At 43.2% G+C, this 24661-nt stretch overlaps 1 protein-coding gene across 2 annotated transcripts in view; it reads left to right on the plus strand.

Annotated features, from left to right (window-relative positions):
• The first annotated feature begins 3478 nt into the window (after window positions 1–3478).
• ANXA5 (annexin A5) overlaps window positions 3479–24661 on the plus strand; it is a 30685-nt gene continuing 9502 nt past the window's right edge. Inside the window, exons 1-6 of one of the 2 annotated variants that reach the window (XM_059470004.1) lie at window positions 3479–3614; window positions 11515–11595; window positions 14654–14696; window positions 21164–21248; window positions 22265–22359; window positions 22732–22845. In XM_059470004.1, the coding sequence (XP_059325987.1) occupies window positions 14688–14696; window positions 21164–21248; window positions 22265–22359; window positions 22732–22845 (303 nt within the window). In that variant the 5' untranslated portion in view covers window positions 3479–3614; window positions 11515–11595; window positions 14654–14687. Of the gene's footprint in view, window positions 3615–11514; window positions 11596–14450; window positions 14570–14653; window positions 14697–21163; window positions 21249–22264; window positions 22360–22731; window positions 22846–24661 lie in introns of those variants that run through there. The other variant, XM_059470002.1, reaches the window with a different exon arrangement.

The following is a 24661-nucleotide window of genomic DNA, read 5'->3' on the forward strand; positions in this document are numbered from 1 at the left end:
TTTCAGTCATGGGAAAGTGATGAGAGAATAATCCAGTGTAGGTTTCCCTGCCAGTGACTCATCAGCCTCGTATCTCTATGGTTTTCTTGTCCTTCCTCTGTGAAAATGGTGGGAATGATTTTTGGCCTCACATCAGTGATTAAAAAGAAGGTGACTAGTGGTTTTGCTCAATTAATATGAGTAGCCATAAAACTGCAACACATATTCTGCATGAGCACCAGGAGATTACCTTCAGAATGTGACTTCACAGATAAGTGAAGTGTTTAAAATCTTGACAATGGTTGGGGCACTTCTAATAACTTGCGTTGCAGAAGCCCTTCATACTTACTGTATTGCACGGAGCAGAGAGATTCTGATTTTTGTAATGACTCTATACAAGCATGACTGACAGGGCACAGTTATCTTTCTCTGGAAAATGAAAAGTAGTACATGATTTTTCTGACATGTAAGCATTTTACACCAACAGTGCAGGAGAAAAGTTTATGGGGGCTACTCAGTGAAACACTTGCAGGTCAGAGGATTATAATCTCTTTGCTTTGTCTTGTTTTGGTACTAGTACTGCATCTCAAATGCTGTCATTTCACAAATGTGTTCACCTGCTGTGCAGCAATAAATACCTCCAATTCACAAGATGAGTGCTGCTTTTAAGTAAGCTCCATGTTCCAGTGCTGTCATCTGCAGTGTAATTTGGAAGGACAAGCAAGGGAGTTGTTTGGCATCATACACCCAAGTGGCATCAAACATCTGCTCCATTCAAACAATTTTCCATTTCTTGATTTGTGTTTTAGGGCACAGCCGTGGAGGCAACACTTTCCCCTCTGCTGGTGGAAGGTGGATGGTTATACAGCTCTTCAGTGCTGGTGTTATGGGTGATTTGTTTTCCCAAAGATTGATGCTGCCAATCCTTTGATTGACCCTTTTGCTCAGGAAGGAGGGCAGGCTGCCCCTTGTGCAAAGATCCAGAGATCTTCTAGGAAGTTTCTAAATTCCCAGTGTCCAACCTCTCAACAGAAGGTGTACACCCTTTTGTTCAATCAGTGATGAGAGGCAGAAGTAAGCCAAAGGCTCTAAAAGATTAGCCCGATGAATCATCGAGGGAAGATGTAAACAAGTTGCAGGGTGAGAGAAATACAAGATGGAATCGTTAGTAGGAAATTACTCCCGAGCGCTGCGTGTGGTTGAAGTGCACAGGCACAGATACCCTGTCCTGGGAGGGGGCACGGTTTTCCTTCTGTTCAGCACCGAGGTTTTGGGACGCCTCTCTACTGGGCCATTGCCGGCAACACCAGAGGGAAGGCAGATAAGAGCCGTGAAAAGCCCTTGAGGAATCCAGAAGGAAAGAGTAAAACAGTTAAATATGTATGCTTTTGTTAGCTGGCAGCTATAGGGCAAATAAATCATCTGCAAGTATTTGAAATATACAAACTCTGAGGAAGAAGATAATTTATTTAACAAGATCTGTAACAGGGCATAAGGGAGTACAGATGGGGACTACTAACACTAAAGGCAGGAGGAAGTACTTGACAACAAGGTGTGTAAACTCAATAAATGATCTCGCAGGGAAGACACACAAAGCTCGATGTTTGCCCCTTGAAAATTAGACTGTCACTAGAGGGAATAATGCTGTGCTCTTATGAAGAGGCACTAATTATGTTGTCACCTCTTTTCCCATCTGTAGATTAAAGACACAAAGGCTCATTGGACCAGAACAGTTCCCAGTGAGGCCTGAAGAATTATGTCAGAAATGTCCTGATTTGGGTATTTCCAAATAGTCTAAAGCAAACACAGCAATCTGTTTCTTTTTCTGATGATTGATCTGGTGCATTTTCACAGTGACAGGTAGTGGCACAGCTCCACTCACAGCCACAGCTGTGCAAGGCCTGCTCAGTATCTTTCATTTTTTTGCATTCCTGAGAAATTCTCTACTGTGTTGCTTCGCTTCAAACGTTGTTACATCTCTCGAATTCTACTTTGAAAGTCCACCTCTGTGAACGGCTGTCAAAATTCTGACAGTCATTTAAGATCTGTTTCAAAGTGCCTTGGGGGGACTTCAGCCAAAGCAGGTTTTCTGTTCAGGTGTATGGGCACATCTGAGCTGACAAAACTTTCAATACAGAATATGATGTTCCATCTTATTTGGACTTACAGAATATATTTATTATTATTATTACTACTGTTGCTACTTTGATATTTTACCACATAGTAATGACTGCAAGTTTTAGAGAATGGGGAATATATTGCTTCATGTAGTTACAAAAATTGCAGTATTAATCAGTTCTGTGAGAAAGCTGTATAATTATTGGAGGAATTTTATGGAAAGTCTGACAAATCCAAATGTTACATGTTTTCAGTGTGACTGTCAGTGAAATTCAGCGGCATGTGCTTCAGGTGACTTCTCTCTGAAAATGCATATCCAATTTTTTTTCCAGAAAAATTATCCTCTTCAGAACAGATCTTGTCAATAGCAACGGTATTCAAATAATATTTTGCATTTCCTGGATAATTTTTTTAAAATAATCATGGATAAAATGTACATCCTCAGTCTGCTTAGTTTATTATTTCTGTCTTTATGGGTGGGGTTTTCTTAAATTTAATTTTGTACTTTTTCTGAATCTGTGTTGACAGAAATGACACTCTGAAAAAATGGTTAAAAGACAAGTCCCTGCTTGCTGAAGAAAGCAGTTGGTAGAGAAAAACAAATTAATTTTCATTCTAGCCTTTGTGCACAAGGCTTTACTTAATCTCTCTGTTAGCAAATGGCTCTTCTGCTTTTTCGAGATTTAATATCTTTAAAAGCTGAGTTCACTGCACGTCTGCTGTGCTCACCAGGGCACGCTCACACCTATTTAACACCTGGGAAGTGCTGTGTGCTGGCTTATTAAAATTTATGCCGCATTAAGGAGCCTGTCAAGAGGCTCACGCGTGGTAATGAAGTTTTCAGAGGAATCTGGTCTTTCGCAAAAGATCACCTGTCTTTGGTAGAACAGGTTTTGCAGGAGCTGTGATTGATAGCTGCAGACAAGTTGAACTGCGCTGCTTGGAGAAAGGATCACTGGTGTATACTTTCCCTGCGTTGTTTTCTCTTCCTTTGGGGTGATTGATGTACTCAAGCCAGTCATTTCTACAGGGCGTTAATGCCAGGTAACATCAGACGTGGCATGAAACCTTGATATTCCCGTCCTGAAAATGAGAAAAGCCTCCCAAAAATTCCCGGAACTTGAGGTCACGACAGCGTCGCTGACTCCTTGGGACAGGGACAGCCCAGGGCTGTGTCTATGAGCCCTGCGGGATTCTGATGGCCGCGGGAGCCGTGGGCCAGTGAGGATTGCCGGGAGGGGGAGGAGGAGCGGCACAAAACACAGGTGCGGCCAATAGAGAGGGGGGATCAGCTCGATCACTTGCAGCTGAGGGTGGGCACAGAGAGGTTAAAAGCGCTGGGACAGGCGCCTGTCTGTCCTCTGGAGAGAGAGGAGGGCTGGGAAGTGCTGTCCCGGGCCTTGGCTGCTGCCTGGGCAGTAGTGATGCCTTCTGGAGCAGCTTGGTGGCTGTCTGTCTGTCTAGAGAAGCCAGTGAGGATGGAGGGGCCTGGGGCAGAGGAGATCCAGGAACAGCAGGTGACATGTTTATGTATTTCACTTTGCTTGAGTTATTGTGTAGGAAAGAGCAGGGCGTGGCTCTCCTTAGAGGTGAAGGGAAATGTATATGTGAGGCTTTTTTGTCTTCTCCAGGAGAACAGTGAGCTCTTGCAAAGCCGGTGATGATGAGGCCTCTCCTGCTTTGCCAAGTCTCCCCAGCAGTTCCATAGCAGTTTTGGTGTCTGCATAGAGGTTTTTCTGTCTGTCCTGTGAAAACAGCTTAGCACCCTTTTCCTAGCCAGAGGGGTACCATGTGTTGGGTCGATGTGCTCTCCTTTGCTTTAAAATTATGGAAATTAGACAGTATATCTTCATGGTCTTTTCATAAGCCCCTAATGAAATAATTTTGTTAAGACTGACAGTAATTGGAGTGATATAAACTTTTTCCTTTGTTAAAATGCACAGTTTGGTTGAAGTAGAAGTCTATAAATTTTATATTTCTGCTTTATTGAAGTCTACTTTAATGGACTTGTCTTTGTCCGTTGCCCTGATTCACATATAAATGCCTGGAGACTCATCAGCTGTCAGAAAATTATGGATGTTTGGCAGAGGAATTAGAGGTCTGCAATATGTTGTTGTGCAAAGAATAAGCATGGAGGAAAAGAGGTTCATTGCTGCTCTGCCCCAGCCCTGTATTCGCATACCTCATTCAAACCTGCCTGAATTCAATCACTTTATCCATGGCTCAAAAAAACTGGGAGGGAAATGTGTGCCCTGCTTGTCCTCTCCTGGCTGCTGGTTACCCTGATTCCTTGGGGGGGGAAACAGAGGCATGAAGTGGTTCTGAGCAGGGACACAGTGCAAGGCTCTGGTGGGAATCACCTGAGTTTGTGTGCCTCTCAAAACCTGAGTGTGGGCAGTGACATTCCTGCCTCAAGGCCCCTGGTGGCTGAAGCCAAAGGTTTGGGTTCCTGGAGCAGAATACAATTGATTCAGAGCTGCTCCTATGGTCTCTGTTACCTGCCACTTTAATGCAGGTCAGAAAGCCAGAAGACTGCTGGAGAGTGTGTTACAATCCCAGCTAAGGAAGCTTGCAATTTGGCCTTCAGCTCAGGGAAAAGAGCATTTCCCTCTGGTCGGTTGTGGTATCAAGGCCAGGTGAATCTGCTTTAGGAAAGAGTTTGTTTTGTGCTGTGGGTGGCTGGTTACTGGGAGTGCAGTGAGCAAACTTATTTAATGAACCCACAAAGGTCCCCTCCACCCTGTGATAGCAGCTTGGTGGCCTTTACTTGTGGCCCAAAGCCCCCAAACAAATTTCCTTTTCAACCTTCTGTTTCTGCCACCAGTTCTTGTAAGTAACAGCAGGCTCCATGGAAAACGTGAAGGTTTGATAACATTTTAGGAATAAAAGACCTCAAGAATCAGCAAATGCTTGTGACAGGGCAGAGATGTGTGACCTGTAACAAACTCATTTGTCTGCTTGTCTTAGCCTGCAGCTCTGAAAAACCAAGTATCACCTGGGAGTTTCTGTAGTAACTTGGAAAGGAAATGCGTAGTCATGGAACTGTGCAATATTAATGTAAACAGAAATTAAATGAAAAAGTGGTGTTGTTTTTTTTTAATCGTGTTCCTCTACTTTAGTCTGGTCTTTTGAGCATAGTCAAGGCATGGCTGGATTTCTTAGTCACTATTTGAAAGCTGTTTGCTTGATGTCATTTATGAGTGTCAAAAAAAATAGTTTGCTTGGCCAAAATCTGCCTAGAGTGTAGAGACTTCTCACTGTTGTAAAATCTTTCCCCTTTCAGCTTTCCTTTGAGGGGAATTATTTGAACACTGGGAAGCACTGAAATACCATTCAGTGCTAGTACAGAGGAAGGCATGAAATGCTTTTGTGAATTGTGATTATTTTGGTTGCAGTCTCCACTGAAGTAAGCTGACTAATTGACAGGTTTTACTGTTTTCTCCTTTGTTCATCACAACTGTTGGGTTAATTTGCAGTCTTTTGGGCATTAACTGTTTCCTCAGTGTGTAACATATAACCCGAAATGCCAAGTCTTAAAAGGCTTGATGACAAAAAATTTTAAAAGCACAAACCAGGGTTTTATTTTTTCCCCTGTTGATCCTACTACATCTGTATTGGATTCATTTTGAGCTCAGTAGCGTTTTCCTGTGTTAAAGACAAACTCTTGGAATGAGATGATCTATTCCTATGGAAATTTGGCTTACAGAAACCTGCTCAGTTTGATACTAGAGAAAGCAGAGCTGGTGGGGGACCTGCCTAGAGCAGCTGGGAATGCTTAGTAAGCAGAAATATTCAGGGATCGAACATTAGGGTGTGCGGTAAAAAATCCCTTCCTCTTTTCCCCTGTAGTGCCGCAATTCCCGAGCAGTGCCACGAGATGGCGCACTTTCTGCGAGGTTCAGCCCTCCTTCAAAATCCCTGGGACTATTGGATGTTTTGGAAGGGATTGCAGCAAGTCAGCGTTTGCATTATTCATCTCTTCACTTCCTCTTTGAGTTTTACCATGCCTATTTTCGAAAAAATTGCTACTGAGCGTGGTTTAACTGAAGTCCCTACAGTGACTGAGACGGGGAGCCTGACAAAAAGCAGGCATCCCTCCTTGCCTGCTGCTGTGTTCAGCAGAGTAACTTGTAGTCAGTTGGTGTTGAGCTGCTGTACAGCAGTGATATAGATCCTGGTGCAGATGGAGGCTGGGGCTGCTGTGAAGTTGGTGTTTCCTGGTTTCTCCCTCTGCTTAGAGGCACAGCAGCTGCTCCCTGTTCCTAGGACCTATGGCACTGCCTCTTGTTCAGTCAGGTGCACCTCCCAACCCTGAGAGGCAAGTCCTAATTAGCCATAAATATTTATTTATTTTGGCTGAAGGCAAAAAGGTAGTTTAAGTCCACAGCTGTCTTCAGCAAATAATAGCACCCCAGGAAGGAAATAGGTGAGTCATTAAAGGAATAAAATGCATCTGCTCCTGCTTGGTGGTTTGGATGCAAAGGTGAAACAGGCTGGTTTCCCAGGTGCCACGGCACAGATGGGATTGCACCACCTTTTCCTGCAGCTCACAGCCTATTGCTGCAAGTCCTGCACTGTCTAAGGGCTTTAGAGGTGTTGGAGGGATCAGGGCAGGAATTTCTCCCCTTTTCTTCCCTCTTAGCAGTCCAGAGTTAGGACTTGAGCAGTTAGAGAGGAACAAGATTTGCTGTGTTTGGAAAATTTGTGTGACAAAACTTTCATGTTGTCTAACCTCAGTTTTACCCATGCCAGGGGATAACAAGGTCTGGATACTTCTCTTTTCTCAGTCTGGGAAGATGATTTGACTGGCTCAGTTATGACATCTTTCCTTCTGAACTCCACTCTTGGATCTGGGCATTTGTGTTTTTGAGCAATGCTTCCAGGCATGGAATGGATTAGCAATTTCCTTTTCAGGGTTTTGATTACCTGGGGTGTGGTCAAGCAGGTGGTGTTGCAGGCAGCTCATGAGGAGTCAGCTAAACCACTGACTGAAAATAGAACAAAATGAGGGGCTCAGGACAGAGGAGGAGGCAGGGAATGACATTTAACATCAGGCATCTGTGGTTCCCCTTGCAAATGGGATTATCCTGTAGCATCAGAATGCCAAAAACCCACTCTGGTCCTTGGTCTGGTGAGGGGTCAGGATATGTGGCTGGAGTGACATGAACACATCAAAACCAATTCCAATCTGTAGTTTAGGGTTTAGTGATTGCTACTAATTCTTGGGTAGAGATTTGCATCAAGGCACTTTTATTAAGAATAAATACAGTTTTAAGCATACCATTCCTGGAAAAAGAGGTTTGAGGTTTCAGAGGAGCCTAGTGGATCTTGAGAAGACTTGCAGACCCTGACTTTGAATTCATCCTTTAATCTGAAAAAAATTGCATTAGAAATACTACCAATAGAATCAAGAAAACCAAGTTTTCCTTTGTGAATGCCTGAATAATAATTACATAAAAGTTATTGCTGGGGTGGGAGGGGGAACACCTTTCAGTAAACAGAGCTGCAGTTTGCATCAGGATGTTATTTGTTCCTAATCTGGACCTTAACCTGGCTCTGGTTTACCTACAGCTCTGCTGTCATTAACAGTGGAAGTTGTTGGCGTCCAATATTAATTGTTTTAACCTTGAAAATATGAATTAAAATAACAAAAACTCCACCAAAAAAGGAGTTGCAGAGTCACTGAGGTTTTTTAGAGGAATTATACTGTGAACATGTCTCCTGAACTTATAGTTGATTCCCAGGCAAACAGCTAGTTTAGGGATAATAAAAGTATTGTCATACAGGCAACTCTTTAAAAATATGATGGAGGTGAGAAATTTAAACTACTGATAGCATACCTTTTTTAACAGTAGGGTCAGTAATCCATGAAGGAAGAAAACAACCCTTGTGCCTGGCAATTATCAGGATGGGATTAGTAGAATGCTAAGAAATGCTATTATAAATTGTCTTTGAATGTTCTTCTTGAGGTGAAGGTTGGGGTTTATACAGTGACAGGCCCTTTGGCATTGATCTTGGTGGGTCCCTTCCAACTCAGAATGTTGTGTTTCTGTTGTGTATGACAGTGAGCAAGAGAAGGTTTATGGAATTTTGTCCTATCCATGGTTATGCCCAAAGCTCCATGTTTAAATGGTGTTGTTCATGCATAAACCCTTGAGTGGCCTACTTGCCTTTTAAAGCTTAAAAATTAAGAAATGGAGCATTTTGCTCTAGAGTGTTTGTGTCTGGGTGTGTGTTGGAACACACACAACAACTAAAATGCTCTTAAGTGCTCTTTACTTATGTGCTGGCAGTTTAGGCAGGTTTGTCTTAGTTCAGGTATCAAAATGTATTGTAGAAACCTGGAAAGTGGCTTCAGAAGTCTTAGGCTAAGTGCTAAAAATATTTCTTGTGTCTTTGAGTACTAAACAAAGTGTTGAGGATTATATGGAAAATTATAGACAGAATGAAATTAAGTTCCAAAGAATCATTAAAGTTCTGTGGGACACAAATGCCTCCTGATAAAACTGTTGGGTTATTTGGGTTTGATGTAGACTCCATGCAGTTGGAAATGAAATCAGACTGTTAGGGTTTTGGTGAATAGCCACTTGGAAGGTTGAGATCAGCCTGTTTTAGAAACTTAATGAGAGGCTGAAAAGAAGTTAATGTAGGCTTTGGTTTTGTCTCCAGGCTTACTTTCTCATAATCAAAGCAGAAATCTGTGGGCCTGGTTCTGCTCTTCCTTATGGGAGCCAAGGCTTTTGCTGTGTCTGGTGAGAACAGCCACATGGAGATGGGAGGGTGCTTCTTATCCTGGCACCTTCAGAATAATTTATGGATTCTTCTTCATGAGTCAATAGGTGAATGAAGGAGGCAGTTCTCAGTGACACAGAGGGCCTTTGGCAAAGTAAAGAGAGAACAAAGCAAAGTCAGTAGCTTGTGACTTGAAACCTGGGCTCAGTTATCAGTCCCCAGCAGTGACCTTGGGGACACTACTGAGCCTCAGCTTGCCTTTGTCCATTTGAAAATGAAGATAATACTGTTCCTGTATCCCAGGACTCTTGTGTGGCTTCTAATGGGAGTCCCCATGGTGAGAAAGAGGTCTTGTTACAAGACCTCACTTAGAAGTGTTTTAGAGAACAGTAAATGCAGAGCCCACACTTGTTTAGTGACCTTATGCCTGTTCATTTCAGCTAAACTTATTTATCTTCTCCACAGAGAAAACAACCACTCATGGGTGGTTTTTATTTTTGTGCCTCAGATTTTTTGAATTTCCATTAAGCTAACAGAACTCAATTCTTTTTCTCTCTGCTCCTGTCTCCTAAGTAGAACTAATGGCTTTAATGACTAAGGGAAATTCCTTTCTGAACTTGAATCAGTTGCCCTGGATAGTTAGTGCTATCCCAAAGTTCCTGCATGGGAGACAAGTGTTTGCTATTATAGATGAGCTGTGCCCTCATACACCATTTGTGTGTGGAAGTGCAGAGCACAAAGCCCAAGTGATCTGCTCATGATAAGCTGAAGCTTGGAACAACTGGAAATGCAGGAATACAGCCTGAGCACCTGGCTCCTTTTCTCCCTCCTTTGCCCAGAGGAGGAGTCCTTATCACGAGTAATGAAGGATGTAAACTGTGTTCCTCAGGAAGAATTAGCCTGGAAATCAATGCCTTAGTACAGGGCAGTAGAGCTGTCCAAGTAACCAACAGTTACATAGAATCTGGTTTAAGTGATGGGTCTTTGCTTGAATTGAGATTATTGCATTGATGGCAACCTTGTAAAATGTCTTACTCTAAAGACCATTTCAAAGAAACCTGCACCTCCTCTAAGTAAATGAAAATGACATTGTGTTCCAGTAAGAGAAATTCAGCTGCTGCTGCTGTAATTGGTATGAATGCCTGTACCTCCCATTAATCTCTTCACATTATACTGGTGTCCCCAGAGAAATCAGGAATCTGTCAGAGTGCTGCTCTGTAATGGGTTGTGCATTAGAAGTAATGAATCACTTAGAGGAAGTTGTCTTTGCTGGAATATAAAACATTTTGGTTTTTTTTTAAAGCACTGAAGTTGCTTTGGAGACTAAGTCTTGTACTTTGTACTCTTAGCCTGTCCTTCAGCAGCCCCCTGATGCCAGCAAATGCAGCAGGGAACAAATTTTATAAACTTTCTGTCAGTGTTCAACTTTGAAGTTGTTTCCCCCTGCCTGTAAACCAGTAAAACTCTCCTCTTGTCCCTTATTTTAATGGTGTTGCTGCTTAGTGTTTGCCTCACACCTTCCACCCACGAGGTGCTGGAGTGCAGCACAAAGCTCTCTCCAATTGTGCTGAGCTGTCCTTGAGTAGGAGCTCAGGGAAAGGAGGCACTGGGAAATTTCTATCCTCTGGCACCAAGTCTGGAACAAAACAGATTGCTCTCTGTCAGTCTTAATCAAATCATGAACTTGAAACTGCCCTATTTTTTCCCAGCCTCACCTTTCTTCTGACAGTGATTCATCAAGGATTTTGGACTCTTTCACTTCCATAGGGACATTAAAGTATGGAAAAGCATTAAGGGCTGATTTTAATTTATAATTCCATAAGGAAATGGTCTGCTCCATCAAATTTCCAAAGCCTGAAAATCTCCCTTGGTAAGCCTGTTGCCCCCTCAATACCTCTGCAGTAGGCTTTTAAAATATTTTGCAATGGGACTTTATTTTTAGGAGGAAATATTTTAACTAGGACAATAACAGGCCTTGGCTTTTCTGTCCTGTGTGAGAAGTGCTTTAATGTGATTTGTGTGCTCCAACTCTGTTTGATAAATTGAAGGAACTTTCCATTTTCTGCAGCTTCTGGATACATAGCAGAGCAAACTCTGCTTTAAGGAGGGCCTTGCTCTTTTATTCTCTTCTGTGGTGCATTTAAAGGTAGTTACATAGGACCACATAACAGCTCAGGGATAGCATTAATAGCAAAATGAGGCACAATGCTTTTGGGCAGGAGGTGAGGACCTGCTGGGAGACTGCCTTGATACAGCAAACAATCCATCTTCCTACTAATTTATTGTTTACAAACTCCTAAAAGCAACTTCAAGGGGCTGTGCTTCTGAATTGAACTGCTTTTGTGCTAACTTTTCTTCCCCCTGGACTTTTCCATTGTTTCCAGAAAAGCACACTGATGTGTTTTAGTGCTGCAACCAGACTCTGAAAACTCTTTCAAGCCCCTTATTAGAAACCCCATATCAAATTAATTATTTCACATATCTGATAATTCTTGCATTCCCTCTTGCTTTCCTGTGCAGCTACAACCCCAGGATTTCTCTCTGTGTGGACAAGTCTTGTGCCTTGAAATGGATTGGGAGCTGACAGGGCCCTGCTTGCCAAGTCTCAATGTGTGCCAGAGCTAAATATACCATTAAGGCAATGCCACTCTTTTTCTGATATTTTACTGCTGGTTTTTGTTCCAGGTGTTTGCAACTCTGTGTTAAGGAAGAACTGGAAGTGCACTGTGCCAGCAGCAGCCCTGGGAAGCAGACTGTTACATCCTGGTATGATTTTACTAGTGATTGGAGATGCAAAGAGCAGGGAGGTGCTTGGGAGATGAAAGGACTGCTATGATCTCATGTGGTTTTTTTAACCTGTGTGAAAATTTGTCTTAATTTTTAAAAAAACGAGAACAAGAATTATACTAAGTCTGGAAGGTTTATTTGTGACTTGTGGGTGAGCACTATTGACTGCTAGAGCTGCTGTCAGGTGAAATACCTGCCCAGGGTGGCCATGAAGGTCCTGCAGCTTGTGCTTGTGAGTCACCATCTCCAACTGTTTTAGCCTCACTTGAATTGTTTCTGCTGAAGGCAATCAGTGCAAAATGCATTTCTCTCCAGGCACGTGTTCATGAATCTTTCCCATGGTTTTACTCTAACATTTCCCCCTGCTCCCCTAGGCCTCTTTGCTTAATGAAGTTATGTAAATATTCCTTTGCTTAAACACACATTGATAACATTTCAGATTGACTGGAGTAGGTTTTACTTCCAGTGTCTGTTGGCAAGAAGATCTTTCTCTTCTGTTTAACCTTTTCCTACCACTGCAATTCATCTTGAATCATGCATTACAGACCCTTTCCAGAGCAGAAAAATATTCTGTGTTCTCACTCCCAAGATTCTTTTCTTTGTTATTCACTGATTAGAAGTCCAATGGTAGCCTCCCATTGACTGAATGTTACCTCATGTTTGTTCACAAAGAACAGAATAATGAGCTGGTTGATGGTATTTTGATTTTGATTGGAAGAGATTTTGAATGGAGTATTTTGGTTTTTAATGGAATAGACTTTTGCCTCTGGAAATGAGAAGCCAAGTGTACACAAAGACATTTACTGCAGAATAAAAGGCAAATGTTAATTTGATTCCAAATCCACAGCCCCCAACACAAAGTTTAAAGGGCAAAATGGAATTCAATACATATGTTGGATCATTTCTTTGAGTCTGAGAGTTGCCATAAAGTAATAAGTATACCAAATAAGGCATAGGAAACAAAAATCCTATAATCCAGAAAAATCCATTTTCCTAAATTGAAAGGTAAAAAGCCAAGCTCTCTCCCCCTTGCCTCTTTATGTGCTATTATACACATGACACACTTGGAACAGATGTTTTAGGATAGCAGCAATGGTGCCTGTGTGTCACTGTTGAACTATGCCCAGCATTTCAGGGAGCCAAGGATTCAAACCTTGGGTTGCAGTGCTGGGAGCTGGGATAGACTTGCTGCAGCAAGGAGAGGGAGGTAGAGCAGATGCATTCCAGGTGCTCCCATGCTAAATAATTTCTCAGATAAACAGACACATTTTTCCAAGTTATGCAAGGATGTGTTTTATTTGTGAAGTTTAGTAGATATTTTTGTGTCAAGGAAAGTAACTTACCTTTGTGATATTTACTATAGTAGAGATTCTATTAACATATTTCACGGTAATGATGATTACAGATTTCTTAGTTCCTAGAGTCTCATTAATTGTTCACATGATACTGATACAGCTTTTTTCAAATTTCTGCCTCACCCAATGTTTTCTTTATCACACATCTGATTCACTAATGAGGTTTGGCTTCTGTGTGGCACCTGAGGAGCCTTTGCTGCAGTGCTCGTGTACCTCTTTCTGATGGACAGAATTTTGGAGTGTGTTAAACAGAGTGGTGGCTTTAGCTCCCACTGCATTTCTGTATGTCTGCACTCTAAATGGTACAGCTTGAAACATGATCTAGTGTGGCCTGTGTCTCCTCTGGGTATGATGTGTAAGGAGAAAAAGACTTAATTTTGCAGAAAGGGCTGGATGTCTAAGCAAGGTTGTGCTTAAATAAAAAGTAACCCATTTGAGTATCAACTGCACTTTTAAAAAACAATAATCGATAATGTTATCTTTAATATTGTGGTTCTACATCTAATCCACATGCATGCTATGAGCAGCTCTCAATTCCCTTTGTGCATCTTTGGGCACGTGTGCAATGCCACCTCAGTGGATTAGATTGAAATCAGAGTAAATCAGGGCATTTTAGCAAACAGTTTGTTCCTTGGTTCCTGCAGAGGAAGCCAGATGGGTGGATCCCATGTTTTTGCTGGAGTGTATGTGCACTGCTGGGGCAACAAGAAATGCTGGACAAAATATTTAAATTTACATCATAATCTATGTTTCTCTTGCTGCCTGTGAGGTAAATGCAACTTACTTTCAGACAGAAGTGACTGTTGCATGTTTAAATGCTCACACAGCGGGATTATGTTCATGTTTTATTTTGGCAGAGACAGTGAATTCCATTTGCATTGCAGTCACTTTTCCTCCTTCTGACTCAAGGCTGTGTGGTGAGGCAGTGAGTCTGTCTGCAGCTTCGATGGAGCAGCTCTTTGACTAGCCCTGCAGACTGCATCCTCTTTGCTCTCCTAAACTGGACATATTTTCCTTATTCCTGGGCTAGGGAAGTGGTCCTGCTGGAGAACATGAAGTAAATAAATGTTGCCACCTGAAATGCTTGCAGTTTCTGAACTACAGCCCTAACATTCTGTTCAACACTGTGCTTGTTGTGCTAACCGGGCTTACTTGGAAGCCAGGCTAGGTCAGCTGATGAAATGTCTGCTTTTTACCGAATTCCGTTCAGACTTGCCCTTTAGTGCTGGGATAGGATCCCCTTCAGTTTAACGGGAACCGATTTTATACAGACTTCATCCGGAGGGCGCTTGAGCACCTGCTGGGGGCTGTCTATCGGCAAATGTAACTTTTAAAAGGTTCACGATCGCTAAGAAACAAAGCACTAATGCCACCGTCCCAGGGCAGGGCAGGGATGGAGGGGAAAGCTGGGACGCGGCCCGGCCCGCAGGCAGCGCCGGGAGGCGGCCGGGGCTCGCTGCCCGCCCCGGGTGGGGCTGGCCCGGCCCCCGGGTGAGGCAAGAGCGGCGGGGCCGCAGCGGGACCTCCTCCCTCTTCGCTCCTGCCTCGCTCGCTGCCTCGCTCGGTGCTCCCGGTGGTTCAGGGCGGCGCGGCGGGAGGTGAGGGGCGCGGGCAGCCCGGGCGGGCGGGTGCTGTCGCTTTCTGCTCCCCGCTGTCCCTCACTGTCGCATCTCTCTTTGCAGACTCGGACTCGGCCCCACCCGGAGGATCCCAGAGATGGCGAAGGTGAGGAAGGCGGCGGCTCCGGGAGGACACGGCCTCACAGCCCGTGCCCGGCCGCTCCCGGGGACGTCCTCGTATTATCCCTCTCCTTACTTTCACTCCTCACCCATTTCTTTTCGGGCTCCCCTCAACCAGCCCATCCACAAGCCCAGGCGGACGGTAGGGGAACGGGGGTCATGTGAGGGACACGTCAGGCACAACTTGTTTTCTTTTTTTCTTTTTTTTCCACCAGTTTCCACTAATTTGGCCAAGTTTTCGGTACCCTGTGTTTATGTTGCGCATGGGTGGAGGCTCCTTCCACTGAAAGGAAGGAGAAAAAAAAATATCGCCGTGGCAGTGCCTAGTGGGGACTCGGTATTTCTATTCCCAGTTTTCCCACAGCTAACATGAGTTTTTCTGGGAGCTATTGTGCAGTTCTTAGTTTGGGGGGGACTTTGTTTTGCAGCCCGTTGGTTGCTGTGGTTTGAGCCTGGATGAAGGTGTGGAAAATGGGGCAGACTTCAGCCTTTGTTTCTATAATTGTGCCAAATGCATACACTCTGAAAAGTAAAATAGGAGTTTAATGGCTTCTTTGTAGGGGTTCGTAATGGCTTTATGGGGTTTGTACTGCTGTGGAAAGTGAAAGCAATCAAGGTCTGTTAGGGCTTTCACAAAGGTCAGAATAATTGCACTTAATGAGTGGAGTGATTACTAGGTTTAATACCCTTGTGAATATTTACTTATATTATGTCTGAATTTTGTTATAAAAGAAAGAGAACTTCTTTCAAAGAAAAAAGTTTTTAATAGTATTTTTCTAAATTCTTGAAATTGTGATTTTTTTTTTTTTGGGAGTTTTCTTTTGAGTGACAAAGAAGGAGTTTTTCTTTCTCTATACATCAGGCCTGGGTTGTAGGATGCATGTTAGGAGAACAGGAGCCCTTACCCATGCCAATGCAGGACACCTGGCCAGAGGGATGTACTTGGACAATAAGCCTTTTATTACAGTGTGTGTCACATTACTTATAGGCTTAAGGGTAACTTGCTTTTAGTAAAAGCATGGAAATTGACAATATTCTCTTGTCTGTCCCACAGAGACAAACTTTAATTCACGCTCTTAACAGGAATGTTTCATTCTTCACTAGTGCAAGCCAGTTACTCTTGGCTCCAGGTAGTAAATTTTGTACTGCCTAAGGTAACCCTTGAGGGATGGCTTTTTTATCTGTGGTGGGTGTTGGTAGATGGAAGTCATTGGAACAATGAGGGTTTTTATTAGGGAGGCCTTGTTCTCCAGTTGCCACATTCAGAGGGCTGCTTTCCACGTAAGCAGTATTCTTTACCTGTGCAGTTAGGCAGCCACAAAAGACCGGGAGTCTTAAAGCCTTGTAGCTTGTAACTCATTTTATGAAAATAAAAGAAGCAAAGTTGAAGAAGCTCTACTTCTCATGACAGCTGTCTGTTCTATATGTTGTATTATGAAATGGCGGTAAGAGTGAAAATGCCCATGAAATGCTGACTTTTAATTGACAGAAATTCCTTGTGTACAGCTAAAGCTGCAGGGTTCACAAAGGCTGCACAGCACAGTGTACTGGAGTTCAGTTTAGCCTAGGTGCATCACTGCAGAATAAAACCTTTGAATAAGGTAAGTTATATTTGGAGTCTTGGTCACTGAAATACCTGTCCTTGCCCACTTCTGTAAAGGCTTTTTTTTTTCTTTGCTCGAAGGCCTGGGGAACTTTGTGTTTACTGTCTAGAATAGAAAGGTTCATTCATTTTGTAGGAAAACTACAGCATGTGCTGCACAGGCTGGTGTCTGTCTGCCTGTGTTTGTGCTTTCTTTGAGGGAGCACTGCTGCCCTGACAAGCTGCCCTTTCTCTCCCAGCTGTGTGTGCAGTGGTCTTTGTTACTGCAGCAATGCACAGGGCACCATCTCTTCCTCAGTGAACAGGCTGAGCTGCTGCCCTGTGCTTGCTGGCTCAGAAATCTGGAAAGAAAGCAGCAGGTGCTGTGGACTGGTCTGTTTTGGTGTGCTACTCCTAATTTTTTTCCTGAATAAAACTTTGGGAGGATTTGGTGTGACCACATGTAAACTGCCAGGAAAGGATCACTTGCTGCTGCCGAAGGTGTGGCTGCTCTGCACTATATCTGGAGTTCCTGTTCTGCCAATGTGCACCTGTGAGTCTGAGCACAGGGATAGTATTGCCAGCTCCATAGTGCTCCAGAAAACTGTCTCATGTTCCAAAGTACAAACAGCCCTTCAGAACTGGGCTCTGAGCAGCCCCCTCTGGCTCTGTTGAGGTTACTCCTGACATTTCTCAATGTCTCTGTGTTGGTTCGTACACGGATGCTGGTTGCTCTTCTCCTTCTCTCCCACCCCCTCTTCCTTTTTTTTTCCATCCCTCCTCCCTATCTTTGATATCTCTGTGGTGTACTGACTCAGAGTTCACCACAGACGTTGTGTAATTGTTTTTTCTCAAGAGTTTAAATTTAGTGGGGCAGATGTGAGTAGTCTGCTGACCTGAGCTTACTCCTCCTGTTTAAGGAGACAGTCTGAAGCACTGTTAAACTTGGAGAGGTGTTTTGTAGACAGGTCTTTTTAGTTTTACATTTGCATCACTCTGTGCCTGTATCCATCCACTCACAATGCCATTTGCACTGTACTGCCCTTGAAATGTCAGGAATTAATGCCATATTTCTTGTGTCACATTGGTTTTAGACCACAGTTCGAACTGGCATCTCTGTGTGGACTCCAATGGCTCTGAAGGCTTTCAGGTCAACAGTGAACACTGTGTTGTGTTTATCTGCAAGATGGGTCTTGTGTAAGACATCTTAGAGCAGTCTATTATTCAAGCACGTGACCTCCTGGGCTGTCCTCAGTCTGCTGGAAATAGCTTACCTTCTCTCTTTGCTGCTAAATATTCTCCATTTCCAATCTTACCACTCCACAGTTTTCCTGTGCCATCTTGTAAACAAATGGCTGCTTAAAAAAAAAGAAAAGTCTCACAGCACCTTCTTTACACTAAATACTGGGTTTTCCAGCAGCAAAATTTTGAGACACTGCTTCTGTTGCTGTGGAGAAAGGGGGTGGCTCTTCATCTGTGGAACTCTGACTGAGAAGAAGGTGCTGTAGGTGGTACAGAGCCATGGTAGTGGGGAAGGAGTCTCAGGCAGTTCAAGTATGGTCTGTTGTTTGCTGTTATCAATGCTCTGCATTCAGCAGTGGCTAAACAGAGGGGCTTGTGGGTGGGAAATATTTTGTGTCTTGGTGAGGAAAATGAAAAGGAACCTCATTAAGTGGCTCTTGTTACTGTTGCCAGGATATGTGGCACTGTTAGTTTGTGATGCTAAATTGTCTTTTGGGAGACATTGACTTGGAGGTGCTGGTTAGAAACATTTCACCTGAGGTTTCATCTTCTGGAAACCTTTGCTAGCATAGAATTGGACAGAAAAAACCAGAGAATGTTAATTTACTCATTTGGAGGTCCATAAATTCTAAAGCAATATTACCTCTTGCTTTGTAGTATTTTTATTTTTTTCCCCTCTGCCTTTTCATGCTAATTTTGTGTTTCTAGGAGCTTCCTTGGTCTCATTGGAAAGTGTCTGGAGAAAATGAAAGGTGCTGTTTATTTCTAGTGTGTAGTCACAAATTTCATTTGCAGTACACATGACTCCTTAACAACGATCACTGTATTGGGGAATGTAGACAGAGAAGAATGTGCGTAGGTTTGGAGTGTTTTAATGTTGTGATACACATTGTGTTGAGGTTTTTTGTGTTGTGCTTATCTTTTTATTTTACTGCCTGGTGTAAGGTGTGATGATTGAGTAAATGATAACTCCAGATTACAAAAGGATTTATACCAAAGACTCTGTCTTTTTCATTCATGTGCTTTGGGTACTACTGGATGGGGAGCTTACTATCCAAAGAAAGAAGGACCTATGGGGCTGTAGTGTTACTGTGTGTCTGCTTACTTAAACAAGGAATGTTTCTAGTGGTACTAAAGCTATCTCTTTGTAGAGGTAAATAAATAATGAAGTTTGTCTGGTTCATAGCTCCTTTTCAGATTTGCTGTGACAGCAGGTTTGGGTCAGGCTGTGGTGGTGGTTCAGAAGAGGTGCTGCCCTCTCTTTATGTGGCCAAAATGTGCCATGTTTGGGAAGGGGGAGGCAGCTCTTGCCTCCATGGACTGAGGCTCTCACTGCTGCAGAGCTTTCTGCTCTTGTCCATTGATTTCACAAATGAGAAATCTGAACTGGAGTAACTAAAAGGGCACTTGTGAGTAGTGGAGTGTTTTAGATGGGTTTGTGGTTGTTGAACACAGCATGCCTGAGTAATCCTTGCTGTACCCCAGTTGTCAGGCCACACTGCAGTGCCCTAAAAAGCACTAGGTTGAGCTGTGCTCTGATGTGAAGTTAGGGATAGCTTCACCCTTTCCCAGTACTGGGCCAACTATTGGCAGTGTCACATCTGCCCACATGTGGCTCCTAAAGGCAGGGGTGACTCAGGTTCTGGTGGAGGGTGGTGGTGGCAGATGGGGCGCCAAAATCCACTGAGTGCTGTGTGCCACAGGGGAATGCCTGGAATGCAAACGGTGCTCAGACATCAGGACAAGTCTTTTAGGTTTCAGCTGCACCAGATTTTCAGGAACTGCTCATCAAGCTTAGTGCGTGTTCAGGCTCTCTATGCAGCGCTTTTGTCAGTTAACAAAAATGAGAAGGGCCATGCAGAGAGATTTCATCTGGCATTTAGTTTTCACACATACCTTGTCTGTAACAGCCACATGGGAATGTTGGGCTGTTGTCACAAGACTTAAGGATTGTGGAGGGGAATTCCACTTGCTTATAACAAGATAAGCAAAAGCACAAGATCAGTATCTGCTTCCTCTGAGATTTGTTGACTTTGGTCATTTCCAAAGGAGAGTTGTGGTACTTGTGTAATATTCATTATGTTGAGATGATATGGAACAAAAATAAAATAAATAACCCCACTCTGGCTGGAGTGGTAGTAAAGGAGGAGGAAGGAAAGACTTTTCAGTCTTTATCTGTTTTACCAAATTAAATTCAGTGCATAAAAGTAAGTCCCAAATCCTTGAGATTGTTTTCATGGTAGCCTTGGAATTAGCTAGGAAGATGATGATAAATCCATTCCAAGTACTACCTGAAAAAATGGCTTATAATGGGACAAGCAGAGTGTTCCAGTGGGATTGTAACACCTCTGAGCTCTCCTGGCTATTGGAAACCATGTCCCACAAAGAAATCTGTTCTTGCCATTTAGCACTGTGACGCTTTTGTTCTGATCTGTCAGAATGTGAGAAGTGAACCTGACTCCTGGCTGCTGCTGCTGCTGTAGGAGCCTGAGGAGTCTCTGCTGGCAGGAGCAGGAGGGAGCCCTGGGGCAGTTTCTGGTTACTACTCTTTTCTCCCTGCCCTTCTGGCTGACCTGTCTCTGAGTGCATTGACTGGAGACCAGAGTGGCTGAAATTCCTAACTCCAGGGAAGGCCAGAAGGCTGTGCTGCCTCTGGAGTAATCCGGTGCCAATCTCAGTAGGTGTCTTGGCACTTGTTATTGTGCTCTTTCTTGAGAGTGGAAAAATGCCCTGCCTGTTTGATTGCTGTGTTTTTATGGCTGTGCTCACAGGAAATTTCCCCTCTTCAGCTGCTGGAAACCCCTTCCTGTTCCCCAAACCCAGCTGTTTCCCTTCTTGGCCACTTCCCTAGTTAACTACTGTGCTAAACATATAGGTTCTGGAGCTATCCTATTTAAATAAAGGCAAAACTTTTCCACAGAGATGATGAGTGTCCTGTTGTGTTTAATCCAAAGAGAAATTCCCTCAAGAGCCATGTTCCATGGAAACCTAGTAGAATTGTTTTTGTGTTTGGACAAACTGATCTCTTACCCTTATGTTTGAACTGGTGGTTTTTTGTTGTTTTTTTTTTTTTTTTTTAATTTTTTTTAGTTATAAACTAATGTAGCTGAATCACTTTTTAAGAAATTGCTCATGTCAAAAGCACTATAATGAAATAGTGAAAGACATTGTAGAATTCAGTGGGTTGCAGGGTGGTGGAAAAAATCAGCTTGAGAGTTCCAATAGGGTTTTTCTTGAGAAGTTCTTATTTCCATATGTGTCTTTGTGCCATTTGGGCTAGCATACATGGTTTGTGCAATTAATTTTTCAAATTACTTTAGCAAATGATAAATTCATAATAATTTTCTTGCATTCAGGTTCCAGTGTTGGAGATAAGAATAGTTCACAGAATTGGTATGTAAATACACCCAAGTTTAGCTGCACTGCTAAGGGAATCCATAGTAGTGCCTCTGGACTGAGCTGTGTTTAAACACCACAGACTGCTCTTTAGCCAGACAATTGCAAGAAAAAGACAGTCAGCTTTTGGATTGTGAATTCAAATTTAACCTAAGCTCATGTATGAACTGAAAGATGCAAAATTCTATTTCATGGCTTTTTCCCTCTCCCCCTGACCCCTTTTTCCCCTCTAGTACACGAGAGGCACCGTGACAGCCTTTGCTCCTTTCGATGCCAGAGCTGATGCAGAAGCCCTTCGTAAGGCCATGAAGGGATTGGGTAAGGATAATTTTTATTTTACAGCAAAGAAAAGGCTCTTCCTCCTTTGCAAACCTCCTTTCTTATCTTTTTTGTCTCAGTAGATGAGGGTAGGGCATGTGTTTACAAGCTATGGAATGACAGCCCTGGGACTGCACTGGTCTGGGCATGTCCTGGTTGTGGCTGTGCAGCTCTCATGGGTGTTTATTTTTGGGTTAGCATGAGGGAAAAGGGAAGGGGTTTGCACATTCCCCATTAGGAAATGGATGTTCCGCATGCTGTTCTGGGCACACTGAAGTTTTACAGTGCAGTAGCTCTGGATTTACAGGGACAGCTGTGGAGAATTTACAGCAGCATGGCAGGAGCTCTGCATGGAAAATCCACAGCAGCCTCCTGGCCCTGGAATTGTGTGAGCACAGTGCAGTTACTGGGGCAAGGAATGTGAGCACACAGCGTGAATGCAGACTAGGAAGTGGTCAGTAAACCCACACTGGAGCTTTCTGCCCCAAAATTTCCTGGGAGAACAAACCCTGATGTGCTGTTTGCTCTGAATTGGAAGGAAGCAGGAGGGATGTGTGATACACCTCAGCCCAGAGGCAAACTCAGTAGGGCTGGGAGGACCTACCTTGCAAGCTTTGTGTATAAAATGGATAATAGCTCTGCTGTTTTCCATACACTGCTGCCCTCAGAGGTGTTTGGGTTTGCTGGATTGAGTTTTGCGGGGAGTTGGCTGTTTGTTGGTTAGCCCAAAGGCAAGACTTTCTGTGGAGCACTGACTGACTAAGTGTTATAGCTGGTGCTTGGAGCAGAGTCTGGATCAGAGCACTGATGGAGAACAAATGTGTTTAGTCCTCCAGTCGTGTTTTTGCACCAAACTTGATGGCTCAGCTTGGGGTACAGTGACATTTGTTATTTGAATGATTCTGCTGTTGGCCAGTAGGCTTTTGTTGTCCAAGAATCTTTCACTGCCTTTTGAGTTTGTGCCACTGCAGTTTGTTTTTCAAAGTGTGTTTGTAACTTGTACTTTCTACCTTCAGGGACTGATGAAGAAACTGTGCTGACGATCCTCACCACTAGAAACAATGCTCAGCGTCAAGAAATAGCTTCTGCCTTTAAAACCTTATTTGGCAGGGTAAGAAGAAATACCTCTGGAAATGAGCTGGTTCTGGTTAACAATGATTACTTTAAAATATGAGGCACATTCACCATATTCCTTGTAAAACATTCCTTGCGAGAATATCTACTTTTGCTTTTGCCTCCCCCTGTCTCCCACCCTGCCTTATCCTAAAAAAATCACAAAGTGTTTCAGGTTTTCCAAATGTCTGTTCATCCTTTTCTCCTGCCTTATTTGCTTCAGCTGAGGTACCAATTATACTTAGAAAGAGAGGTGCTCCTCTCTTGTCTTTTTTGTTGTATCCCCAGAGCCTTTCATCTTGCAGACTCATGTGCATCCTTTTAAAATGCTTAGTCCTTGTTCATCACAGCACTGTTTGTTCTGCACTAGGATCTTGTGGATGACCTGAAATCAGAACTTACTGGCAAGTTTGAAACCTTGATGGTGTCTCTGATGAGACCAGCGTATATTTTTGATGCTCATGCACTGAAGCATGCCATCAAGGTAAGAGGAGAGAGAATTCATGTGTTACATGAAAGGATTGGTGCTTTTGGTTGATTTTTTTAATGAACTTTGATTGCTAAAGGGAGTGCTAATAGAAGTAGGCTTAAAAAAAAAATGCTGACTGATGCCAGTGCCATGGTTTTGCCTGGGTATTTTTTCATCCTAATAAGTCAGAGGCAATTTAGAAATTTACACAGCATAACAATTGTTCCTTCTGGTTAAAGACAATGACTAGGTGTGCAGTTGCTTTCATCATCTTTTTGCTGTTCAAGTGCAGTGCTGAAGTTCAGAGGGCTCTGGATTTTTCTGCTGTGAGCAGCTGAGGTTTTATAACTAGGCAGCTGTATGAAAATTAGTTCAGATCATTTAACAGAAATGTGGTGCTCTTTGTTTCTTCCTGTTATTTAAGCTACAGAGTGTGCTACCCCTGATGGATTGCAGTGCAAGTCCAAAATTGATGAGCTTGTGTAAACTGGTGTCCACAAAAATTATGAGCAGGTATTGTCTGTAGTATTGAATGACCTCTACAAGACTGCCTTCGGTAACACAGAGGGAATAATTGATGAGCCTGTTAGTATCCCCCTCTAAATTTTCTCTTTAGTGAATGCATTTAGTGCCTTTCTGGGCAGGTTAGGTAAACAACCAATTTACAATGTGGATGTGTAGAAATTTCAGTGTCTCTTCCGTGTGCTCTTTTTTCTGTCTCTGTCACATCTATGGAATTGCAGGAATTGGATGTCCCTGGACTATTTACAGTATTGATCAAAAGAGAGGACACTGAACTTGACTCTAGTGTGAGGTGGTGCTTTGTGGAATGACACTTCTATGCAAACTCCCAAGATCCTGGATGAGCAGCTGGTTAATATGTAGGGTTTAGTCAACTGTGCAAGCAAGTGCTCATGCACCTGTGTCCCAGCAAATAGTCCTTCAGGCAACAGAAACTTCATTCCTGGAGATTTTCTGTAATGCCTTTGTGTGTATTGGGGGAAGGGATGGTGGTACCTGACAGAGAAACTGATAAAGGCCTTGTTGATTATTAAAAAATTGTATTCCCAAGCTCCTCTTATTGATTTAGGAGTCAAAGACTGACAGGGAACTGACAAAGAGATGGCTGTGGGAAAGTAGAGGTAGTGAAACAGGAGTGGTTTTGTTCTTGTTACTGAAAAAAAATTAAACCCAACACCATGGAATTTTAGAGACTGCTTGCAGGAAAGGATGTCAGTACTGGCTGCAGCTCAGCCAAGGGGGGTAGCAGTAAAGCAGATGTGATGGCAGGGACTTCACTGCAAGGTAACTCAGCTAAGAGCACTAGCTCTGTGCCAAAGGCTGTCCCATCCATTTTCACTGCTGCTGCTTGGATTAGAGTGAGTTTAACTGTGCCTGCCTCCCTTGCTGAGTAGGCATGTTCATGAAACCGTCTGCATTTTGGAAATGATTGCCTGAAACCTGGCAGGTTTGTGTTCTGGATAGCTTTGTGTGCAGTTGCATATGTTTGCATGTGTTTAGTATTCAGTGTTTTCCTTAGAGGAAAGGTTGAAAATCATATGTTGAAGCAAAAAATGGTCAGTATTGCATTTCAGTGTTGCTTTTGTGAAATGACTCCTTTGTGTGTGTAAAGAGCAGTGGATTGTTCTTGCAAACAAAGGATTAGACTTGTGGAAACAAGATATTGGCCTGGCTTTTCTAAGTTCTATCCTCGTAAAAATGAAAGAGTGGTTGTTGCTGCTGTCATTAAGAACTGCAGAATTGCTGGGGCTATCTGGGTTAGCAATTCTCTTGTACAGTGTTTCCAGTGGAAGAAGAGTTTTGTTTAACA

Source organism: Ammospiza nelsoni, chromosome 4 (assembly GCF_027579445.1).
Source record: "Ammospiza nelsoni isolate bAmmNel1 chromosome 4, bAmmNel1.pri, whole genome shotgun sequence".
Taxonomy (NCBI): Eukaryota; Metazoa; Chordata; class Aves; order Passeriformes; family Passerellidae; genus Ammospiza; species Ammospiza nelsoni.